General features: G+C 40.2%; 1 protein-coding gene across 1 annotated transcript in view; it reads left to right on the plus strand.

Moving 5' to 3' along the window:
• Nucleotides 1-24,037, plus strand: part of LOC306960751 (slit homolog 1 protein-like) — a 78,371-nt gene that overhangs the window by 40,174 nt on the left and 14,160 nt on the right. Inside the window, exons 17-29 of the mRNA XM_079553247.1 lie at nucleotides 208-282; nucleotides 363-506; nucleotides 1,498-1,641; nucleotides 1,801-1,967; nucleotides 3,425-3,560; nucleotides 3,671-3,739; nucleotides 4,794-4,865; nucleotides 5,914-5,985; nucleotides 6,533-6,604; nucleotides 12,267-12,430; nucleotides 19,668-19,792; nucleotides 20,564-20,658; nucleotides 23,438-23,577. Coding sequence (XP_079409373.1) covers nucleotides 208-282; nucleotides 363-506; nucleotides 1,498-1,641; nucleotides 1,801-1,967; nucleotides 3,425-3,560; nucleotides 3,671-3,739; nucleotides 4,794-4,865; nucleotides 5,914-5,985; nucleotides 6,533-6,604; nucleotides 12,267-12,430; nucleotides 19,668-19,792; nucleotides 20,564-20,658; nucleotides 23,438-23,577 — 1,475 coding nt within the window. The remainder of the gene's footprint in view (nucleotides 1-207; nucleotides 283-362; nucleotides 507-1,497; nucleotides 1,642-1,800; nucleotides 1,968-3,424; nucleotides 3,561-3,670; nucleotides 3,740-4,793; nucleotides 4,866-5,913; nucleotides 5,986-6,532; nucleotides 6,605-12,266; nucleotides 12,431-19,667; nucleotides 19,793-20,563; nucleotides 20,659-23,437; nucleotides 23,578-24,037) is intronic.

Raw genomic sequence — 24,037 nt, forward strand, 5'->3', positions numbered from 1 at the left:
ACCGCCTGGTAAAGATCTGGTTTAGTGTTGGTTCAGCCCTGGGTTAAAAAAAAAGTTTTGGTCCTGTTTAGATTCAATTTAGTTTTGAAATAAATGGCAAATCTCACTTTTTTCATGTTTTTTATAGATCTGTCTTTAGATGATGTTAAAGAATTGTAACTTGATTGATCTTTTGTCCAAAGATTTTATTTATTTTTCATTCCCCAGGCGTCTGAACAACAACGACCTCTCGGTGTTGGAAGCAACTGGTGCATTCAAGGGCCTCAAGCAGCTCAAGAAAATGTCTGTGATTTCAAATAAATCAATTTCAGTCGTGGTGGAGAAAACAGTTTATGTTAAAGGAAAGTTGTCATTTTCTACAGAAACCTGAGCAACAATAAGATCTCAGAGATAGAGGACGGTGCGTTCGAAGGCGCCTCGGCCGTGGTGGAGCTGCACCTCACAGCGAACCACCTGGAGTCAGTGAGAGGAGCCATGTTCAGAGGCATGGACGGACTGCGCATGTTGTAAGCCACATTCACTGTGATCAAAAACCAGGGTGCAGAGGGACGTGCTGCAGCACCCCCTGGTGGATGGTTTACACATTACAAGCAATATGAATTGAGTTGCCTTGTGTACGACATACATAAAGTTGCCTTGCCTTGAATTAACAGGAAATAAGCACCAAAAATACGCTTTCGGGACAGTCTTGTCTTGGCTCTGACTTTGATTTGAACTCATAAAATTGAAATGAAATAATAATGAAGTATTAACTCCAGTTTAACACTGTTTTAATTTTGGCTTTGTTTTAGTTTTATTCTATTTTAACAGTCTTAGCTTTTCTGGTTTAAAATATACAGTACATTAGGGTAGTAAATTTAGGTAAAAAAGCTACTCTGCAGAACATTCCAGGTAATGTGTTGCTATATCTCGTAAAACCTTGATACATAAACAACCCAGCTATACCAAACTAGCTTAAAAGACGGTGCTGCCCACCAATAATGCATTTTCCATTTGCATTTTTTTTCAATAGGTTTATACACTGCCTGGCCAAATGCCACAAATGAAAAGGTCACACACTAATATTTGGTTGGACCGCCTTTAGCTTTGATGACATTCGCTGTGGTATTGTTGCAATAAGCTTCTGCAATATCAAAAGATCCAGTGTTGGATTCATTTTTCTCCAAGATTTGGCCAATACATGTGTGAAAATGACATCTCAGGCTCCATGACCCACTCTTTCACAATGTGATTCCAATGTATATTGCCATTGTCATCTTGGATTATGCCCGTGCCGTCTGAAAGAAACAATCCATTGATGGAATAACCAGGTTATTCAGGATGTTCTTTGGGCACATAGTGTTGCTGAACCGAGACCTGACCAACGGCAGCAACGGCAGATTATAGCAGTTAGTCAGTTACATCAAGGTGGCGACTTCATTATTGGTTAGGCAGTGTACACATTGTGACCATTATTATAAAACTGAATGTTGTATTTGTGCATGCATGTTTTTTCAGGATGCTGAGGAACAATAAAATCAGCTGTATCCATAACGGCAGCTTCACGGGTCTCCCTCACGTTCGGCTTCTTTCGCTGTACGACAACCAGCTCAGCTCCATCCTCCCGGGAGCCTTCGACACGCTGCCCAACCTCTCCACGCTGTAAGGAAGTTCTCTCTCTTTCACTTGGACGGTATTTGTGTGTCATCTTTAGAACCTCAAATATAGTAAGCTCTGAAGGATGGGGCTAAAGCAAGAGGACATGAGGACAATAATACTTTTTAACCAGTATGTGCTCTACCTTGCTTTCTGTCGCTGCAGAAACCTTTTGGCGAACCCGTTTAAGTGCGACTGCCGCCTGTCGTGGTTCGGGGCGTGGCTGCGCAGTCGGAGGATCGTCACGGGAAACCCACGCTGCCAGAGCCCCACCTTCCTCCGGGAGATCCCTCTGCAGGACGTGGCCACTCCCGACTTCAGATGTGAAGATGGTACGGACTAGACAAAAGAATGACGTCTGAATATATTATTTAACTTTCGCTATTAGACCCCGGCAGGTTGCAATGTCAGGGATCGTTGTGTGGGGGGCAAACTCTGGTTTCAGCAAACAAGCAGGATCTCAGATACAACCGAAGTTAACAGGTTCATCCGGTCATTTTTAAGTAAACTGAGAACAGAATTGAACACTCATACAGCCCTAGTTTGGATAAAGGATCTCGACAGTGGACAATATGAGAAAAAAATCATCAATTATCTTCTAAACTCAGACAGGGTTAGTAAAGAAGTATATTTACTTAAGTACTGTACTTTTTTGAGCATATGTGCTTTACTTGAATAGCATTTTTGTTGAGAACTTTCTTGTTTTTGGCTCCACTACATTTGAAAGATAGATATAATACTTTCTACTCCGCTACATTTCTATAAAGGCTCCAAAGTAAAAAGTCAATTTGGCCATTGTTTTGTTCATATTAAAAGCCTAATATTGCACACTCCAGAGCAGTAGGGGGCGCTGTGCGGATGTTCTGTCAATTCCACTGGCACACCACAAGGAAGGAGGTTTGTCCCCGTGGTGTTAATGACATTTTTGTGTTTTTGAAGCCATTAACCTCTTAACCCCCACCTGAACCAAACTCTTTTCTCCCCTTCGGCATTACCCAAATCTAAAAGCTTCTTGAAAAGACCATCAAAAACAGTAAAAAAAAATCGCGGCCATAAAGCACGACAACGTGGCAACAACGCAAGGAAAAATCTTAGATCCGATTTGTAGGTCTTAGCTTTCAATTCAGCCGTTACACTGGCCTGTCGGGGCTTAAGTTGGTTTTCAAACACTTATTTAAAGTGCTTTGAACTGTCTACTTTGAATACTTTCTACAACAAATACTTAATTGTTTTAACTTAAAGGGACTAGATGAAATGGGCCATTTTATACTCACTACTGCCACCTCAGGCCATACGTGTAACTGCACCTTCTATATTAAGCTGCATGACGGCACTTCGGACCCGAATTAACACCTTTTTGAGTGACAGTGCAGGATTTTAGAGGCAGTTGTGGTGAACAGGTCTGGGCTCATTCTACACATTAGGACATTACTGGAACATGTAGGGGAAGGAAAATACTTAGTTTGAACATTTTTAAACTCTGTACTGGTATTGGAGTAATTTTTGAATAGTAGTCTCTGTACTTATACCCAAGTAATGAAATCAAGAAGTTTAACCACCACTGTCTAAATCCAGATGTCCAGCTGCATCAATTTAGTCAGAGTTAAAACTGTGAGGGACATGACTGAGATCTTCACCCTTCACATTTCCTTCTACATTTCCTTCATTTCGACATCAGTACCTTGTCTTCAATAAACTCATCTTTGCACCTCAGCCGTTCACCTGTGTGTTTTGTCTCTGTCCATAATCCGTGCCTGATCTCCTCTTTCCTTTGTGTTGCTGTTTTCAGGCTGGGTGGATGAGAGCCTGTGTGGCCCCGGGCCCATGTGCCCCTCTCAGTGCACCTGTGTGGACACCGTGGTCCGCTGCAGCAACAAGCACCTGCAGAGCCTGCCTCGCGGACTGCCACGCAACCTCACCGAGCTGTGAGTCCAGCCAACAGCTTTATCACATGCATTTTCAGACTTTCTCTGTGAACGGGAGGTGTATTTCAAAGTTAAGATGAGTGTTGTAGTAATATTCTTTCTGGTCGCAGGTATCTGGATGGAAACCAGTTCACGATTGTCCCCAAAGAACTGGCGTCATTCAAGTATCTGCAGCTTGTGTGAGTCGAGACACATTTTATCTCTCTCTATTTATATGAATTGTTTAATGTTAATTAACCTCTTAAACCCCACCTGAACCGAGCACATTTTCTCCAGTTTGGCTTTACCCAAAGCTAAAAGCTTCTTGAAAGAAACGGCAGATGGCAACAAAAACAAGACAAAAATGAGATGACAATGTGGATCAAAAGAGGGACAAAAACGCGACAAAACAGGCAACAATAATGTGATGAAAAAGCAACAAAAACGAGACGTAAATGCGGATGAAGTCAGCAAAAAAATTGAGCATCAAAAGACAATAAAATGCTACTAAAAATGGGCAAAAAAGTGCAGAAAAAGCATCAAATACAACAATAAAAAACTGACAGCAACAACGGGAGGATAAATATTAGATCCGCTTTCAATAGCTTTCAATAGCTTTCAAATGAGGCTGTAAGCTCTAGTCGAGAAGCTATTAGATTTGGGTAAAGCTGGAGAAAATATGCTTTGTTATGGTGGGGGTTAAGCAGTTAAGAGAAGACAGTCATTTTCCTACAAATGGAGACACCACATTGCAACAGTCTTTATTAAAGTTGGAAAAAGGACAATGGTAAACAAGTCAAAATCGTGAATGTGAAATACATTTTCAACTAAATAAACCTCCTGTTCTAATAAATATAACAGTTGATGTAATCTATAGAATAAGAGTAAATAATATTGACATCTCCACACACTTATGTATCTCTTTTTCATCTCTGATTCTTACAAAAGGTTAGATTTCCGTGTTCAGCCAGTTTTGGCACGTGCAGTTCTGCGTTTCTCCAGCAGAGGGCGCAGTGGACCGTGCATTTCACAGTAAAAAAGGCTCATCATAACTCTCACAGAAACGTGTTGAGAATTTAAAACTCATAAATTAATCACGGTTATAATAATGTGCTGTTTTTCTTTGCTTTAATTTAATTGCCTAACGATTGTTCATGTTTTACTTATTCCGTTTGCCTTTTAAGTTCCATGTGCCTTTAAGCACATAGAATTGTTGTGCTCTACAAATAAACTCGCCTTTTTCTTTTCGATCAGAGATTTGAGCAACAATAAGATCGGCTCTCTGTCGGACGACTCCTTCTCGAACATGAGCCAACTCACCACACTGTGAGTATCGACCACTGCAACTTTCACAATACACTTTCCTGAAAAGTTATGATATATTGTATTGTTTTTACAGCGTGTGTATAAAATCAACACAATCACAACTAAATCAGGCTGCGCCGCTGGTACATTATCCATTTTGACCAATATTAATTGAATGTATAAATGTTTAGTTACAACTTAATTTAGATCGATTATGAAATAGAGTAGATTACTAAGATTTTATATGTCTAATGTCTATATCGCGTTAGTGGACAGCCATGAACAAAACTCTCATCAAATATGAGTCAGCTTTCAGGAAGTGCTGTATCACCACAATCTCACATGCATTAAAAAGAAAAGAAATGCAGTGTGAAGAAATGTATACTAAGAATCGCTATGAAGTAGATGGATAGATAAACACTTTATCGTCAGATGCGAGGATCTGAAATTTGTTTTACAGTTCAGCTGCTCCGTATCAACACAAAATACAGACAAAACACAAGACGATTCACAAAGACATTATAAACAATTGTGCACTCGCCATAACACACTTTGATTTATGACTTAAGCTCCTCATTTAGTTTCAGGATGGACTGATGAACAGCGCATGAAGTGATGCAATAAAGACTGTATAAAAAAATATACATACATAACATTGCAGTAGAAGTGTTTTTTTTTTGTTTTTTTAAGACTGCTTCCATAAAAGTTATGATGTTTTTTTTTTCCGTCACTTAAATTGTATTGTTTTTCATCACTAATTACAAAAACAAGAACAAAAACAGAAACATGCAGTGTTTGTATTAAAGCAACATCAACACAATCACAGCAAAATCAGCTGGTACATTAGCCATTTTGACCAATATTCAATTTAGAGCAAGAAAGTCAGTAACTAAGTAAGTAGGTACGTGGGTGTTTAGGTAGGTAAATATAAGCAATTAAAAACACGGCAGCCATGAACAAAACTCTCTTCAAATATGCGTCAGATTTGAGGAAGTACTGTATATAAAGACTGCTTCCAGGACCTTATATACTTATTTCATACTTTTAAATGTCTGACTGTGTATTCCAGGATCCTGAGTTATAACTCGCTGCGGTGCATCCCTCCCCAGGCTCTGGCAGGACTGCGCTCCCTCAGACTCCTGTAAGACACTTTGTATCAACCGTCACAGTGAAGGTTCCCATATTTGACTCATTTCTCAGCAGTCTTTTCCTGCTGCGTAACCAGTGAAAGCCATAATATGTTAGTGAAGGCTCTTCGTCCATTCACTGCAATGAAAACTGAATAACGAATGAGAGCCTGCACAAAAATATCATTGTATCAGGTTTTAACTTGAACTATTTTGATGAAAGATATTATTTTGACCAGGGCTGCATCATTTCCTACAAAAGCCTGTTTAACAACGTCAATTCTCAGTCATCCAGGTTGTAAGATAAAATGCTGTAAGATAAAAATAACTGGACTTGGATTTTTTTTAGCTTAAAAAAAAGCCCAGTCGTTTTGTTGTAACCTTGTTGTCTTATTGTGTTTTTAATTGGATTTGCGGTTTACCCAGCCTTTCTATTTTTGTAGCATAAATGTATCCTATCTATACATGTTTTCAAAATGCACATTTACTTCCTCTTTGTATAGTAAACGTTCAGTGTCATTTCAAGTCTTCCCTGTGAGTAAAGTGCTTGTCCCTCGTCAGGTCTCTCCACGGGAACGAGATCTCGGAGCTGCAGAAGGGCATCTTCAGCGACGTGGCATCTCTCTCCCATCTGTGAGTGTTTACCCGGATCCAGCACGTCCATAATCTGCTGTAACAATTACACCTGTACTTTTACAATAACAATATACTAGACAAAAAAACAACCGACGCATCGGTCTATTTGGAGCTGGCCCTCTGTTATTGCAGAGGCGGGTAGAGCAGTAGAGTAACGTTACTTACAAATAATTTTATTCAAGTACAGTCAAGTAAAAAGAAAAGTTGTGGCCCACATAATTACTCAAGCAGAGCAAAAAAGTACTTGAGTACAGTGAGTCACTGTATGAGCGTAAAAGTCAGATTTATTTTTCAGTGACATAAATGATGATAAACAAAACACGAAATAAAAATTGTAACATTTGCAAAGAAAATATAACAGAATCATTGTGAAGAATGAATGAAACAAGAAATACGTATTCGGAAGGATTTGACTTGATTAAAGCTGTACAGAGTAAGTGCACTGTTATGTGAAAAAATTTTAAAAACCCTTTAATGGAAAAAAATGGACAGCCTATGCTTTCGACACGGCGTGTCTTCGTCAGGGCAATACATATTTTTTTACGTGTCAAAATGAAGATTTGTCACTTAAAGATTTTGCATAGTGGTATGAGTTACGATTTTTTAACATAAGTAAAAGTACACAAACTTCATTTTAATATTACTCAAGTAAGTAGAAGTAAAACGTACAGTATGAAAAAACTGCATGCAAAAAGTTACTTCAGTATTTGGACTTGAGTACTACCTGCCTCTGGTCATTGTCCGTCTGTCCGTCCTTTGATCCGATCCTTTATGGGGTTAAGATCTGTCTGGACTCTGTGGTGGCCAATCCATGCGTGAAAGTAGACCTCATGGTCATTCATCATTGCACAAAATACATATATTGTACTCGGAATTTCTAAAAGCTGGCACTAAAAATAAATACCGTATTTTCCGGACTATAAGTCACTGCTATAAGATGCACTAGCCAGAAAATGGCTAATGAATATGAAAACAACACGCTGAATAAGCGTACTGTATGCTTGCGTAAAGCCCATTGATGGTTCGCTACATGAAGCATAAACAACAAACTAAATAGGTGTCTGGTTTGTTAACGTCACATAAACAGTTAAGATAACTATAGCATAAAGAACTAACCAAGCTCTCCATCTCACTCCAAATCACTAAATCCATTGAAATCTTGATCCTCTGTCACTTCTGAACAATCGCTTTGGCGTCGACCTGGGGACAGAGGCGTAACTGCACCATTGACAAGTCTCTTCCGGCAGCGCGTTTTTAAAGCTCTCATTTGCAAACTCGTTCCTCCAGCTGTGGCCATCGAGCTTTTTGAATTTTAAAAAAGGGAAAGAAATCACATATTAGTCGCTCTGGAGCATAAGACCCCTGCCAAACTATGAACTATGACTACTACTTATAGTCCGGAAAATACAGAAGGTAAAATGCAAAAAAGTAATTTACTTGAATAGCCAACCATTCAGTCATTCAGCAATCTAATCGCCATAGAAAAAAACCCATTATAATATCTTGTGGTCCTGCTTCTTTCCTGAAGGCAGCACAGAGAAAAGTGCATGATTTGGATGTAATGCTCTTTGCTCGGGATACAACACTTTTTGCCGGTGTCTTGGACGAGAGAGAGGTCCCGATGATTTTCTCTGCCTGTCCTTACTGCTCTCCTCACACATAACATCTCGCGCTGCTCTGACCCACTCTTTCACAATATGAGCCAGATGAATCCTGGCATTGTCATCTTTGAATACGCTCATGCCATCAGGGAAGAAGAAATCCATCGATTCAAGTCGTTCTGTGTATTCAGACAGTCAGCTGACCTCACGCTTTGGGCACAGGAAGTGTATCTCATTTATCTCCTTCTCTCTCACTCCTGATTAGATTTACAGTAGAGCTATGGTTTAAACAGGGTCCTATTGATCTGAACTGATAGACTCAGGAGGAAGTGCATCTGCAACTTGCACTGAACGATGGTGACAACGAGAGTTCGCTAATGAAATCCCAAAATATGTATAGATTCGGACGGTATTGCAATTAGAGTAAGAGCATTGAAACCATGGAAAGCTTAAACATGCGGGTTTATTCATTTAAAGTCCTATGTTTCTCTACTAATAGCTTAATATTGTTACTGAAATCTATGTAAAATATATTGGCTGGAATAGCTCTTTTATTTTTTTGTTTATGTTTTATTTGCTGCAACAACGCAAGGGTTATTTAAACGTCCGTCGATGAGCACGTGGATGTTTTTCTCTGTAAAACCCTCCACCTGAGCAGACACAGGGATGACATCACCCTGGTTTATTTACGTACAGTAGTGTCTGCGCCCTGCATTTCCACCTGATATTTGGAACCGGATCGGCGTCGATGCTGAAATCTCAGTGTAAAATGATCCAGACGCCCGTGAGCTGCGTTTCCTTTTCCTCCTACAGAAACAACGAGGTCATGTGACGCAGAACGAACCCACTGACCCCTTCCTCCTCCTCCTCCTCCCGTCTCCCATCGATACAACCTGGACCAGTGAGCCGCTATTGGCCCCACGTCCATGGAGACTCTGCCCAATATTTAGCAATAGCAACATTTCTAAAAAAAAAAACATTCTATACTTAACAATACAACAAGAATAGTTTAATTATGATGTATTTCTAATTACTTATGCTGTGAATAATCAATCAAGTGCGATGTTATGAATCAATCATTTCTTTTCCAGCCATATTAAAGTATCAATCAATTTGCCTGATCAGGGTTTCTGCGGGGCATTATAAGTCATTAAATTAAGACCTTGGAAAACAATGACTTTGACTCAACTATTTTTCATACGTTTGTCAGAAATACAAAAATGCAAAAAGTTTTTGACTGAAATTATACACTATATTTTCCTACTTTCTTCCCCGTTATGTCCAATTTGCTTCTGGATAACATTTCCCCTCATTCCTCTGTTAGATGGAATGTTTGTAAACCTTTCAAAAGGCCACCGTTTTTACATACTGAGATATGTTCTTACCTAACCTTAGACGTGTTAATATATACCCGTCTGGTCTTTGTCCGTGCGCTCTGTCACGCAAACGGAGCACATACGCAGCCTCTCCCACATGTCATATAGCTCCAAAAAAGCTCACGATAGAAGCTACCAAGCTCTTCCACGTGTTCCCTATTTAAATAAAGTTACGTGAAGTGTTTTCATGCGAAGTATATTTACACAGAAATGTAGCATGTCGATTTTATAAGCAGATAAAAAGGGGCACTATATTGTGAGGCGTAATGATACGAGGAGCAAAGCGTCCGCGCAGTAACTCCTAAAGACTTCCCCGCTCACTTCCGTCAATAGAAGCTGCGTGACTTGTAGAGAGCCTTTTACAACAAGCGCTCTCGCATTCCTACCTCATGGTGGTGGTCCTGAGTCCTGTGTCGTCGTCCGGGGTGAGTTGGAAATCTGTGAAACATTACTACACTATATACTTTCTGCTTGTTATCACAGCCCGGCACGATGCACGTAAAAGGCATTGTTCACAAGTTATCGACGCTTCTTCAACTGTTCTCTGCTAGCTCTCTACAAGTCACACAGCTTCTATTGACGGAAATGAGCGGGAAAGTCTTTAGGAGTTACTGCGCGGACGTTTTGCTCCTCGTATCATTACGCCTCACAATATAGTCCCCCTTTTTATCTGCTTATAAAATCGACAAGCTACATTTCTGTGTAAATATACTTCGCATGAAAACACTTCACGTAACTTTATTTAAATAGGGAACACGTGGAAGAGCTTGGTAGTTTCTATCGTGAGCTTTTTTGGAGCTATATGACATGTGGGAGAGGCTGCGTATGTGCTCCGTTTGCGTGACAGAGCGCACGGACAAAGACCAGACGGGGATATATTAACTGGGCTACGGTTAGGTAAGAACATATCTCAGTATTTAAAAAACGGTGGCCTATTCCTTTAAATATGATTTCCTGCTACCTGTATAAACCCTGATGTTTTCTAAAGGTTGAATGATGTAAGCAGTGTGTAAAACTGATTCAGATTCAGACGACTTTGTTTATGCCACACGGAACAGCTTCAAGGAAAAAAAAGAAAAGCAACATAAAAAAAACAGCCACACAACAACATCAAACAAACAAGTGGAGCTCACGCATAGATAACAATGTACAAAGGCTGAGCAGCAGCAAAATACAGCCTCGAATTGCAGGAAGTTCAGGAATCATCTTTATTTACTTGGATTATAATGTGTTTATGTTACAGGCTGATTTTTGTGTAAATATGCCTCTTTTTTTTTTTTTACGAGGTCTATATCACATATTTGAGGAGAGTGACTTCTATTACATTTCACTATTAACAGTGATATAATGATGCTGGGAAGTAGCATGGATTCTGCAGAAATATCATCAAACTGAATAGGGAAACTTTCTGAATTTAGAGATATCAATTTGAAACTTTTGCTGTATAGATTACTGGCGTTCATATGAGAAACAAATGTGTTGCAAGTTTTCTGTCATTTTCTGTTTTCATATAAATATTGCCTTTTATGCCAAAAAATGCCCCAAATTTCCCATATTTTCCAGCAACAAAATCTGAATAATGGATCAAGCCAGGTTTTAATGTTTTTTTTGTGATTTTTTTTAAATATTAGTTACAAACACTTTTCAGGGGGGATTTTGAATCTTGTTAAGTTTTAAAAAAAAACAACAACAACAAAAAAAACTGTGTATTAGTGGAAAAATGTGGGAAAAAATAAATTACTTGAAAATATTGTTCTGAAAGTCTGGAGTCTGTAGGTGCTGCTAAAGTTCAGATACTGTCGCATCAATGTGAGAAAAATGCATTTTGATAAAATTGCCACTGAAATTATAATTTTCAGAAACGTTGTTATTGTGAAGATATGGTATTTTTTGTTGTTGTTTCCATGTGAAAGTTTATATGATAAGAGACCAATTTGGCCCAAAACCTACAAATTCAAAACAAAAAAAGAGTTTGCCTGTAGTGTCTGCCCTTAAACAACCACGGTTTACGTAGGATCCAGTCATTGTCCCATCCATAGTCAGGACCCTTAAGTGTGTTGTAGGACCATTTTTAGTGAGTCATGAGCCAAAAGTGAGACCTGATGAATGATTTTGCTTTTGATTGTCAGCTTTATATTTAATGCTTTGATCTTACTAGAGCACGGTCACACTGCAGAATGTTTAGTTTTGTTAGTTTGAGAATCACAAAATCTAAAATCACTATCTCTGTATAAGCACATGTTCTAATGTCTTTGGCTTATTTTATTCAGTTGAATTCTGAATATTTGCTGAAACTACACACTGAGTTTGTCACAACATCTCATAATCATTTCACATTGGCTTAAGAGAAAAAATGTACATTTCTATTCAAAATATTGATTTGACGTGATAAGATTATTATTCCAGCGACATTCTGTTAGGAAATGTTCCCATCACATTCAGAGCTGTCACTTTAAACACACCAGAACGAAATGGCAAACTAAAAACAATCCACCAGCTGTATATGAGATAAGGTTTCCACACTAAGATGGTTGAAACTTCGAGAGAAGGAATAGGGAATTTGGGGTAGAATTTGGGCACAGAGGCTGGAGCTGCCACAAAGTGTAGGCCAAGTGGATGTTAAAAAAAGAAAAAAAGCTATAAATTCCAACAATAATGAAAGGTTGTTTTACTTTTTGCCAGTGCGATCGGGGCCAACCCTCTGTACTGCGACTGCCGGCTGCTGTGGCTGTCTGACTGGGTGAAGAGCGGGTACAAGGAGCCTGGCATCGCGCGCTGTGCCGGACCCAAAGGCATGGAGGGCAAACTGCTGCTCACGACGCCCGCGGACAAGTTCACCTGCAACGGTAAGACCACAAACACTCAAATATTAACCAGCGGCATTTTATACACATCCCCATGTAACTGTGAGGTTGTTTGGTGGAATTTCAATTGGATTTGAATAATTCTGATTGTGAATAAGCGTTAATGCGCATTTTGGAGGATGGAAACAGATTTATCGCATAAAGTTTCACGTAGCGATAAAAGTAGTTAATACATCAGTCGCAGGTCGTCTCTAGTCCGAAAAATCTATCCCCGATGTGCAGGCGCGCTAACATGGCTGCGCTGTCTTTGCAACTGCGTTCATGCATTTCAACCGAGATAGAGTCAAACAGACAAAAGCAGAGATTAGGAAGATTTATTGACATGTATATTAGTTTTTCGCGATCAGTCCCCGGTGGTAGACATCGATGTATGAAAGTCAGTATGGATGAACAGCTTGGAGTTAGGGATTTCTTCCCCGGAGCCTGGACACTGTTGGTGGTATGGTAGACCCGTGAAGATGCAGCAGGGAGAAGCCGTGGACGGAAGAGGCGGAGATGGGGTGGAGGTGGGTCGCAGCACAACTGGGAAGCAAACGAACCATGATTGCTGGGTCTTAAAAGCGGGGCCGAGGGCGATGATTGGCTGCTACGGTGGTGCGGCTCTTACGCTGAAGGCTGAGGTGGGGATGTGGTCCTCTCGGAAGCGATCATCAGCTGGAGGTCGGAGATGCTGAAATTAGTCTACCAGGTTAGATTAACGGCTAGGCTTCATTACAGCTAATGGACAGTTAACTGACCGATAACTTGCCCAGTAATGCAGACGCATGCCCGATCTTCTGGAAAACGTAGAAAACACACTCTGGGAAAAAAGTAAGAAAATATAGTGTATCATTTCAGTCAAAAACTTCAGCATTTTTGTGTTTCTGACAAACATATGCAGGAAAAATAGTTGAGTCATTGTTTTTTCCAAGTTTAATTTAGGGCCTTAATTTGGGTACTATTCATTTAATGATACTTTTACTTAGCTTTAGCATGTAGGTCGCCCAAATGAACATTTATTCATTGCATTACAAGTAACTAATTCCAACAAGAGAATTTAATAATAATCAACAATATTAAGAACAGAGTCAAATCAGACAGTGCGCCCCCTGCTGGGCAAATGTGCCATTCAGCGCTGTAACCAGGTAACCACCGCCCATCATTCGCAAAAACTCATTGATGGAAACACATGTATATTTTATTTTGTATGCGCATATATTAGGCTAATTTTTAGACAGATGCACATTTTCTTTGATGGAAAGACAACTAATGAGCAGTGAATGAATTATGTACTTAATTGTAAAAAAAACAAAGTTTGGAACCGCCTTTCTATGTATCGTTTGTTTACTTTTTACTTCTACTTGAGTAAATGAAGTAGCTGTACTCTTGAGTAAAAAGAATAAGTAACGTGTGCCACTGTGAGTAAATCTTTAAGTGAAAAATGTTCATCTAAATAGACTTATTTTGTGTTTTGTATTTAGTGTGTTCACTTCATAACGATTTCTTTTATATGTTTTCATGGTATTTTTCTTTGAAAATATTACAATTTTCAGATTATTTCATATTTTGATTCTCATAATATATAACATAAATCAAGCTTTTAGGCTCAAACAGTTACTCATACTACATTTTCTCCGAGTACTTGTTTACTCTTACTTGAGTAAATATTTTGGCTACTTGACCCACCTCTGCAATAGTCTAAAATAGTGATTATTACCAATACCTGCAAAAAAGTACAATACCCACTTATTATTTAAGAGGTCTATGGTGTTTATGTCCATGAGTCATATTTAGAAGCTCTATTAGTATATTTTTAAAATGAAATCAGAATTAAAATCTTTTTAAATCAAGATACATAAGCTGTACTATTGTCTGAAACCTTGCCTCATCTCACCAACTTCTGATTAGCGTAATTGATCTGCGAATTAACAGTTCAGAGAGATGCATTGTCCATCATTTATGTTAAAACAAACATGGCGGCCTATTCGAGTAAAGATGAAGAATGAAGATGAAGAATAAAAATCTCACAGAGAACTTGGAAACAGCGCTCAACATCATCGGGCGATGCACTAAGATCTTGATCTTCTGCGAGACGTTACATTTTGCAATTTTTCTCTCCTCTGCCTCACACTCCCCTCCTCGCCGCCCGACCTCTCTCCTTCTCCACTCTGGAAATGTTTAATAAAAGCACTTTCTTTGTTCAGCGCACTAGCCTCGCTCTCCTCCCACACACCTGTCGCACGTCTTTGGCGCCCTCTCCATCTCGTAGACATTTTCAGACTTTTACCGAACATGGATCTCAGCTAGAACGAGGCCAAGGTCCATCCAGGGGTCACTATAGGACACTATATAGGGTGCTGCGCACAGCGGGCGGTGAATAAGACACGGATAGAGGCTGTAGGTGGAGCATAGTGTGTGAGTTAAAGGGTTTTCAGGAATGGAAATGTAGTGAGTGGAATAGCTGCATGTGGGAACTGTAGGTACAGCTACGTCTTGGTCATGGTCAGGGGTGAGAAAGAAATGAAATGTGTTTGTGTCTTTTTATCAATGTGGATGTCTGACAATGGGAGTGAGGCACAAGCGACATGCGACCTTGACGTGAACTGTCAGACAGAGACTGGTCTTACTCTCCCATTATGTTCCTTTGAGGGTTCAGCAAAGTTTTTTTCATTTTTGTCAACTTTACTTACTCTTTTTTACTCTTTTACTCGAAAGTATTAATACACCTTGAACTTTTGCACATTTTGTCATGTTTACAACCATAAATATAAAGATTTTATTTTGATTTTTTTACTGAACGTTCACACACAAGTAACAGATAACTGTGAAGTGAAAGCAAAATGATACATGATTCTGCTATTTTTCAAAAAATAGAAAAATGGGGCGTGCATAAGTATTCATACAGCATTTTTCTGAGTGCATTAAATTGCCTTTATAACATTCCTAATGACGGCAGAATGTTCACATCTTGCCCTAACGGTTAAATAGAGGCCACCTGTGTGTAATCTACTCTCAGTAAAATTTCAGCTGTTCTTTTAGGCCCTCAGAGCTGTGGTCGGAGTGTATTGGTCACTAAACAACATCATGAAGGTCAAGGAGCACCAGAGAGGTCAGGGATAAAGCTGTGGAGAAGTTTAAAGCAGCATTAAGTTATATTATATTATATATTAAGTTATATTTCCCAAGATTTAAAAATCTCCCGGAGCAACTGTTCAATCCATCATTCAGAAATGGGAAGAGCATAGCACCACTGCTGCCAACTTACAAAGACACGGCCGTCCACCTAAACTAACAGACCGAACAAGGAGAGCACTGGTAAGAATTGCAACCAAGTGTCCCAAGATAACTCTGGAGGAGCTGTGAAGTCCTGCCGCTGAGCTGGGGGAATCTGGACATGGGACAGCTATAAGTCGTATCTACACAAATCTGGCCTTCATGGACGAGTGGAAGAAGAAAGCCATTATTGAAAGGAGGCCATAAGAAATCCCGTTTGAAGTTTGCTAGAAGTCATATGGAGGACACAGCTCCATGTGGAAGAAGGAGCTTTGGTCAGATGAGACAAAAATTTAACTTTTTGTCCCAAATGCAAAACGTTGTGTATGGAGCAAACCTAACACTGCTCATCGTGTCAAATATGGGGGGGGGGGAGCATCATGCTGTGGGGCTGCTTTTCCTTAGCGGGGACTGGGGCGGTGTAAGATTAGTTGGGAATATGGATGGAGGCAAATACGCGACATTTTGGAGGAAAAGGGAACTGAGGCTGGGGCGGAGATTCACCTTCAGCAGGACAATGACCCTAAACACAAAGCTAAATCTACAATAGAATTGTTTAAAAAAAATAAAAATTAGAATGGCCCAGTCAAAGTCCTGACCTAAATCCTATTGAAAATCTGTGGAAAGATCTGAAAACTGTTCACAAATGCTCTCCTTCTAATGTGACTGGGCTAAAATGTCAGTGTCGAGATGTGCAAATCTTGTAGAGTCAAACCCCAGAAGACTTGCTGTTGTTATTGCAGCAAAAGGGGGTTCACAAAGTATTCATTCATCTGTATGAATACTTATGCACGCCCCACTTTTCGGTTTTCTATTTTTTGAAAAATAAAAGAATCATGCATCATTTTGCTTTCACTTCACAGTTGTTGGTTACTTGTGTGTGAACGTTCAGTAAAAAAAATCCAAATAAAATCTTTATGTTTATGGTTGTAAACATGACAAAATGTGCAAAAGTTCAAGGTGTATTAATACTTTCGAGTAAAAGAGTAAAAAAGAGTATGTAAAGTTGACAAAAATGAAAAAAACTAAATTACGAATCGATTTATTTTTGCGTGAGACAACCCTCAAAGGAACATAATGGGAGAGTAAAACCAGTCTCTGTCTGACAGTTCACGTCGAGGTCACATGTCGCTTGTGCCTCACTCCCATTGTCAGACATCCACATTGATAAAAAAACACAAACACATTTCATTTCTTTCTCACCCCTGACCATGACCAAGACGTAGCTGTACCTACAGTTCCCACATGCAGCTATTCCACTCACTACATTTCCATTCCTGAAAACCCTTTCACTCACACACTATGCTACACCTACAGCCTCTATCCGTGCAAAAGTTCAAGGTGTATTAATGCTTTCGAGAGGCACTGTATGTCAAGCCTTTGTTTCTTATAGTTTTGATGATTGTGGCAAACAGTCCATTTTCAAAATATTCAAATTTTATGAGATTTTACATTTTTTACATGCTGAGCCATAATAATCAAAATTATAACAAATAAAGGCTACATATCTCACTTTGCATGTAATGAGTCTATATCATATATTAGTTTCACAGTTTAAGTTGAATAACAGACCTGTATCTTTACATGTTTGCACAATAAAAGCTCTACAAAAATAGGAAAAAAATAGAAAGAAAAATAGAATAGTAAAAAAGAAACAGAGGTTCTCATTTATCCACTGTTATATTTATATTTCTGTTCAGATATTTTCGTCCTCTCATAAAAACTATGAAGATGAAAAGAAGGAACTGATGCCATCAAATGTTCCCATGACATTTTTAGAACAAGTCTGGTCCTTTTCACATGTGATTATATTGATTAAATAACTTGGACGTAAAGTTGCCTTAGATTCAGTCGCCTAAATTTGGACTAAAACCGGAAAGAATCGGTTTATTGAATGTGACGTATGGCAGCTGATCTCCATGGTAACGCGGGACAGCTTGCGACATGCTGGGGGATAACAATCAGCTTTCCATGGACTCAAAGGAAGAATCTGATCGATATCTATTTGAAGTTACACGATTAAACCAAATTACCTTTTTGTCCTGCAGCACTTCCTTACGCACTGGAAGCTTTAAGCATTTACGTGGCATCTTTCAGTCGCCAGAAGACTTTTCATGTAGCAAGATATCGCTTCGTTTTGTGCAGTAGGTTGTAGTATTTCCTAGTATTTCTCTGTGACAGTGAATAGAAATATGATCAAATATGGAGTTAGGTGGAGTTTTTGTCACATGACTCACAAAAAACAAGTGTCTAAGTCAATGTTTATAGAACCGCCCGGCAGCTACAAACTCACTTTGCTGTTTTGCCGTCTCCTTATGATAATGCGTAAAAAAGACGTCCAGTAACCCAGAGTTCCCACCACTATTTTGCCTTGAACAGATCAGAATCTTGTTTTAATTGCACGCACTTGATAGTTTGACAGATAAAACAAATGAATTGTTATTTTTTAAACATTATATCATTACATTGCTAAAGAGACCTAACCTTAACCTTGATTGTCTCCCTGTTTCTTAACTTAAGCGTTTTCCAACTCCTGACCTTCACTAGTTAGAATTTGTCCATATCAAACACATGCTGTAAAATAGCCGGGAACCGTCTAACGCAGGGGTGTCCAAACCTTTTTCATGGGGGTGAAGGACCATAGATCGGTGTTTAGTGCCGCAAAACCTTCGATCAGCAGAGGTTTAAATTGTGCCCCATACCTTTATTTATGCTTAAAAACCTTCACGCCCGCTCTGTCGCACAATATCATGTTAGTTCTTTTTAGAATTGTGTAGAATTAATACATTTCAAATAAAAAGGATCTTCTCTGCTGATGTGTACCGATCCTGCAAGAAGGCCGAGGGCCGCCAAAAATTGGTCTGAGGGCCGCATTTGACCCCCGGGCCGTACTTTGGACACCCCTGGTCTAACGGCATCGTAGACACTTCAAAAAACTATAGTAAAAAATGTTGCTTGCGACTAAATGAAATGATTTCCCCGTGCTGGTGTGGAACTTCATTTTCAGTTGTTCCTTGATGTAAAACGGCATCAATCTATATAAAGTACCTCCTAATTAAGACGTGCATCTGTGCGCAGCTAATTGCACTCACAGACCTGCAAATGAACAGTTGCGCTGCCCCCTGGAGGTGAGCATCTCAACATATTGCCCAACAGTCAGGCGCAGCTCAAACCTTTATGCTCAAAACGACTGAGGCTAAAACATGTCAATCTTTCCTCCTCACACTCGGTTTGACTGTGAAAAAGTCATAGTTTCTTGGCAGTTTTATGAGCCTGCAGTGATCTGAGCCAGAGCAGGTGCTAGTTGACATATTTTAAAAAGCTAAAATAGCATTAATTCTTATGTGAAATCACCCGGGTCGACTAGTTTAAGGGAGTTTTAAGGTTCCCAGCGGTGTGCGTCACTTCTTTAGTGCCAAGACGAAAGTGAACACAGTGGGGGCTTAATCACGATGACGCTGAGAGGAAAGGCACTGCAGTAATGAAGTCTGTATTTCCTGCCCCCCGTGCACGTACCTACGATCAAACACCTGCTCCCTTTGCCTCTCATCTTATCACCTCTAAAAATGCAACGGGGGCGGCGGTGGCTCAGTGGTTTCAGCAATCATGGCGTGAAAAAGTCAGGGGGTTGATCCCAGCTGCAACTGGATCACTGCAACCACTCAACTTCTTTTGGATTGATCTAAAGTGAAGTTATTTTTAGAGCATAGTTCAACTTAAAGTGCTTTAGAAACACAGTTATTAAAAAATACAAAAGTAAGTAGACTTCAATTGGTGCAAACGGTGGCAGCACGTCTTATTTCAAACATCTCCAAGCACTCGCACATCACTCATTAAATAACTACCACAAAGTGAGGAGAGTGAATGAGTAATGGCCCAAGACAAAAATCGGGCAGTGATTGATTATAAGGTTGTTAGGCCGTCTTTTGACCTGTGTTATTGTATGTTTGTGTGTGTATTTGGGCAGGCCCGGTAGAGGAGTGGGTGCAGGTGAAGTGCAGCCCCTGTGTCTCCTCTCCATGTCTGAACCAGGGCCAGTGTCGGGACGATGGCACCCAGGAGTACAGCTGCTCCTGCCCCACCGGATTCACGGTAACAACTTACTTCAACGAACAACACAAAGAAGATACGCATGAGACTCATCACACACTGAAGGTTTCTGTGCTTGAGAAGGACCCTATTCAACCCTATTTTAAGACTCCTATCTCCCCTCCCCTTGCATACTTCCAGTAAAGTGGTGAACTCATACTTATACGCTGTATAAAAACACACATCTATTCTCTCCAACCGATTTCATCAATACTGACATCTTTTTATGTAGATGCACAACAAGTGCCGTATTAGTAATAGTGACACTTCAAGGCTTTCCGGGCAAATGTCTTGCCTAAAAGATGTGTAGCTTCAGAGCTGCTTCATTCTGTTTGAACACTGACCTCTTGTGGATGAACCATAGATTTAATAATTAAAGATAGCCGTTTTTCTATTCAGCCCCATTCATTGTAATGGTCCCGAGTGGTCTGTGAAACTTACATGGCCGCCACTTTTTGGACTGCTGTACAAAAACTAGCGTGGTTGAAAAGAATTCACCTACCCCAGCCCTGTCACGTGGGTCATAGTGATGTTTTCGTCCATGACTAGTAATAGCCATCCTGATAATTTGATGTCGTTGCCAGCGGAGGGCAACGATGGCTTGATTTAGACATCGTGGATTATGAAACAGGTTTTCCCATACAGTACGTACACATTATTTGCTGTTAATTCTTTAGTAAAGTTACTTTGCTTACTTAAACACTTAAAACTTAAACATGTAGCATTTAATATTGTGTGATTTTGCGTGGGTTTGATCTGAAATGTTTTCTCCAGGGAAAGCACTGCGAGACTCCGGTGGACCCCTGCGTGAGTGAGCCCTGCACAAACGGAGGCACCTGCATCAGCGACGAACAGACCGGAGGATTCAGGTGATGCTCTTATCACTCTTCAACAGTGTTTAAAGTCAACCTGTGTAGCACTTCATTCATTTTTTCAGTCCCCAACATTTCAGTTTTACACATTAGACATCAGACTTAAATAGGGTTAGAAGCGTTGATGCATCTGTGCATTATTATATTGAATCGTGAGATGTCATACTTTTCCCAAGCCCAGATTTGAGAGCATATTTTTAGAAAGCCGCTTGCATAGGAGCGCCTCTGTGCTGTAAGGTCTGGATGGCGTGTTGTGTCACATGCATTTACAATCAGGGCAGAGCTCCTGATATTTCACGCTTCATGCTTCATTTCTTAATTTGGGACAAACTGCAGTTGAACCAGAAGCCGCACACTGTCCCTGATTCAAATACAGTAAAATGTACAGTAGAATAAAACATTCAGACCCAGAGCCTGCGGTCTTCTCTGAACTGCACGGATCACTGCGCGGTCACTGAACAGCGGGGATTTAAGGAGGAAGTTTCAATCAAAATTGTTTTTCTGTGGCCGAAGAACAATTTTCTGCGCTGCCAAAACTCATAAAATGCTAAAGTATCGAGGCTGTTGATTGACAGCCTTGTTAATAAGCCTTGTAATAAATACAAATCACCAAAAGTGGACTATATTGCCAGTTTAGGAAGTTAGTCTTTGTAGGATTTTTGTCGTCTAAAAAGGCACTATAAGGCACTACAAGACTATCTGTGTAGCTTTCCTCCGGGTACTTCAGTCTCCCCTACCACTAATAACATGTACAAAAGGCCAGGATGAATGAGAGTGCGAGTGTGGGACAACGGATGCCAAATTAATCTGTTGTGGTTCTTTCATTAACATGCACTGTCACAACCAAATAAACCAATAAAAACAAATAATAAAATCAACATCCGAATCTATATCAGATTAGGGGCCCGATCTTGTGTTTCTAAACGCAGACGGTAGCGTAGCTTTTTGTGCTCAGTAGGAGTGCCCTGTGAGATCTTGCAGCTCCGAGATCTGGCACATTAAGTGGGCAGGACAGACTCCCATGGCCAGTGGCGATGTTATGTAGAAAAACCTTTTTCCTCCAACCAGACTCCACAAGGGGAAGGGTGAAGGGTGGTGGGGGAGTGGGGGCTGAAAATGTGCTTTGTATGGGTCGCGTTGACGCAATTACGGCCGAGTGAGTGCCAAACCGCGCCACAGCGGGACCGGCTGTACAGCGGACACAAGCAGAGTTTAAGTCAAGTACTTAGTTTGACCTAATAGAGCTCATAAAACCCCGTAAAGCTCAAAGAAGAGCACGAAGCATGTAAATAAGGGAAATAATGTGAGGCTGCTATAGGAGAGCACGCCTCAGTCGATCCCTTTATATATATATACTTTATATATATATATATACACATAGTACACAGCACATAACTGCAGGGTGTAAGATGCTGGCAGGGAAAGCTTACATGGAGCGCCATAACCAAGTGGCTGGTATAGGGTACAGGATAATCTGTGCAGAGTATGGGCTGGAAACCCCAAGGTCAAAGTGGGAAACACCTCCAAAGGTGGTCGAGAATGACCGAGCCAAGATCCTGTGGGACTTCCAGATACAGACGGACAAAATGGTAATGGCGAACCAACCGGACATCGTGGTGGTGGACAAAGAGCAGAGGAAAGCCGTTGTGGTCGACATAGCAATACCAAGCGACTTCAACATCAAGAAAAAGGAACATGAGAAACTAGAGAAATTCCAGGGGCTCAGAGAAGAGCTGGAGAAAACCTGGAGGGTGAAGGCATCAGTGGTGCCCGTGGTCGTTGGGGCACTTGGGGCGGTGACCCCCAAACTGGAGGAGTGGCTCCAGCAGATCCCAGGAAATACATCAGACATCTCGGTCCAGAAATGTGCAGTCGTAGGAACTGCAAAGATACTGCGCAGAACCCTCAAGCTCCCAGGCCTCTGGTAGAGGACCCGAGCAGGAGGAGAAAGAGACCACCCGCGGAGGGTGAGGAAGAGTTTATTTTTATTTTTATATATATATATATATATATATATATATATATATATATATATATATATATATATATACAAATACATATACAGGTGCTCGTCATATAATTAGAATATCATGGAAAAAGTGCATTTACTTCTGTTATTCAACTTCAAGTGTGAAACTAATATATGATATAGACTCATTACATGCAAAGTAACACATGTCAAGCCTTTGTTTGTTATAATTTTGATGACTATTGCTTAAAGTCAATTTTTTAAAATATTCAGATTTTCTCGTTTCTTTTTTTATTTGGGTTTTTTACAATCTGAGCCATAATAATCAAAATGATAACAAATAAATGCTACATATCTCATGTAATGAGTCTATATCATATATTAATTTCACAGTTTAAGTTGCATAACAGAAGTACATACACTTTTTCATGATATTCTAGTTATATGATGAGCACCTGTGTATATATAGCCTAAGCGTCGCCCTCTCATCTGTGCCGCAGTCACAGGCAACAGCCTGTGTAACGATGCGTTTGGAGCAGGGCTGTCCCCGTGCCAGGCACAAGATCTGGCCCTAGGTCTTTACCTCCTGAGAAATAAATATGTCATGTCATGTTTATTTAATATTCACAAAAATCGTACTTCTTTAAATTGTCCACATTTAAATATTTTTGTTGCTCGGTCAATTGAAGTGAAACATTTCAGCAAAATTACAGTTTTTTGCACTGACTAATTTCAATGATCTGTGCATGCTTTACATGTGGTAGAATTAACAATAAAGCTAAACTGAACTTATCTTATCTTCCTCAGCTGTGCGTGTGCCTTCGGCTTCCACGGAGCGTTCTGCGAAGTGAACTTTGATGACTGTGAAGACCACGGCTGTGAGAACGGCGCCACCTGCGTGGACGGAGTGGGCAACTACACCTGCCTCTGCCCGCCCAACTACACAGGTTAAAAGAATAACAATACAAAAACAGACTGTGGTTTCAGAGCACGTCCAATAGATTATTTAAAAACATTTTAAATTATGTCTTGTTGAAGTGTCTCTTTAGTAAGACTAAAATGTATACAAACTGTGAAATCACACTTTATTAGTTAAAATAATGCAGACTGAACAGCGGAGAATCCAAGTTATGAAAGATCCAAACGCAGTATCAATCATATCAGCATAATGTTCACCAATATCGGCCAAAACATGTCCACTCGGGTTCTTAACTTAATGGTACAGCTGTATTTATCTATTATATCCATCCATCCATCCATTTTCTTCCGCTTTATCCGGGGCCGGGTCGCCGGGAATACCTCCCGCGGGAGGCGACCAGGAGGCATCCGGAACAGATGCCCGAGCCACCTCAGCTGCTCCTTTCGACGTGAAGGAGCAGCGACTCTACTCCGAGCTCCTCCCGGGTA

Source organism: Gobius niger (genome assembly GCF_951799975.1).
Source record: "Gobius niger genome assembly, chromosome: 3".
NCBI classification, from domain to species: Eukaryota; Metazoa; Chordata; class Actinopteri; order Gobiiformes; family Gobiidae; genus Gobius; species Gobius niger.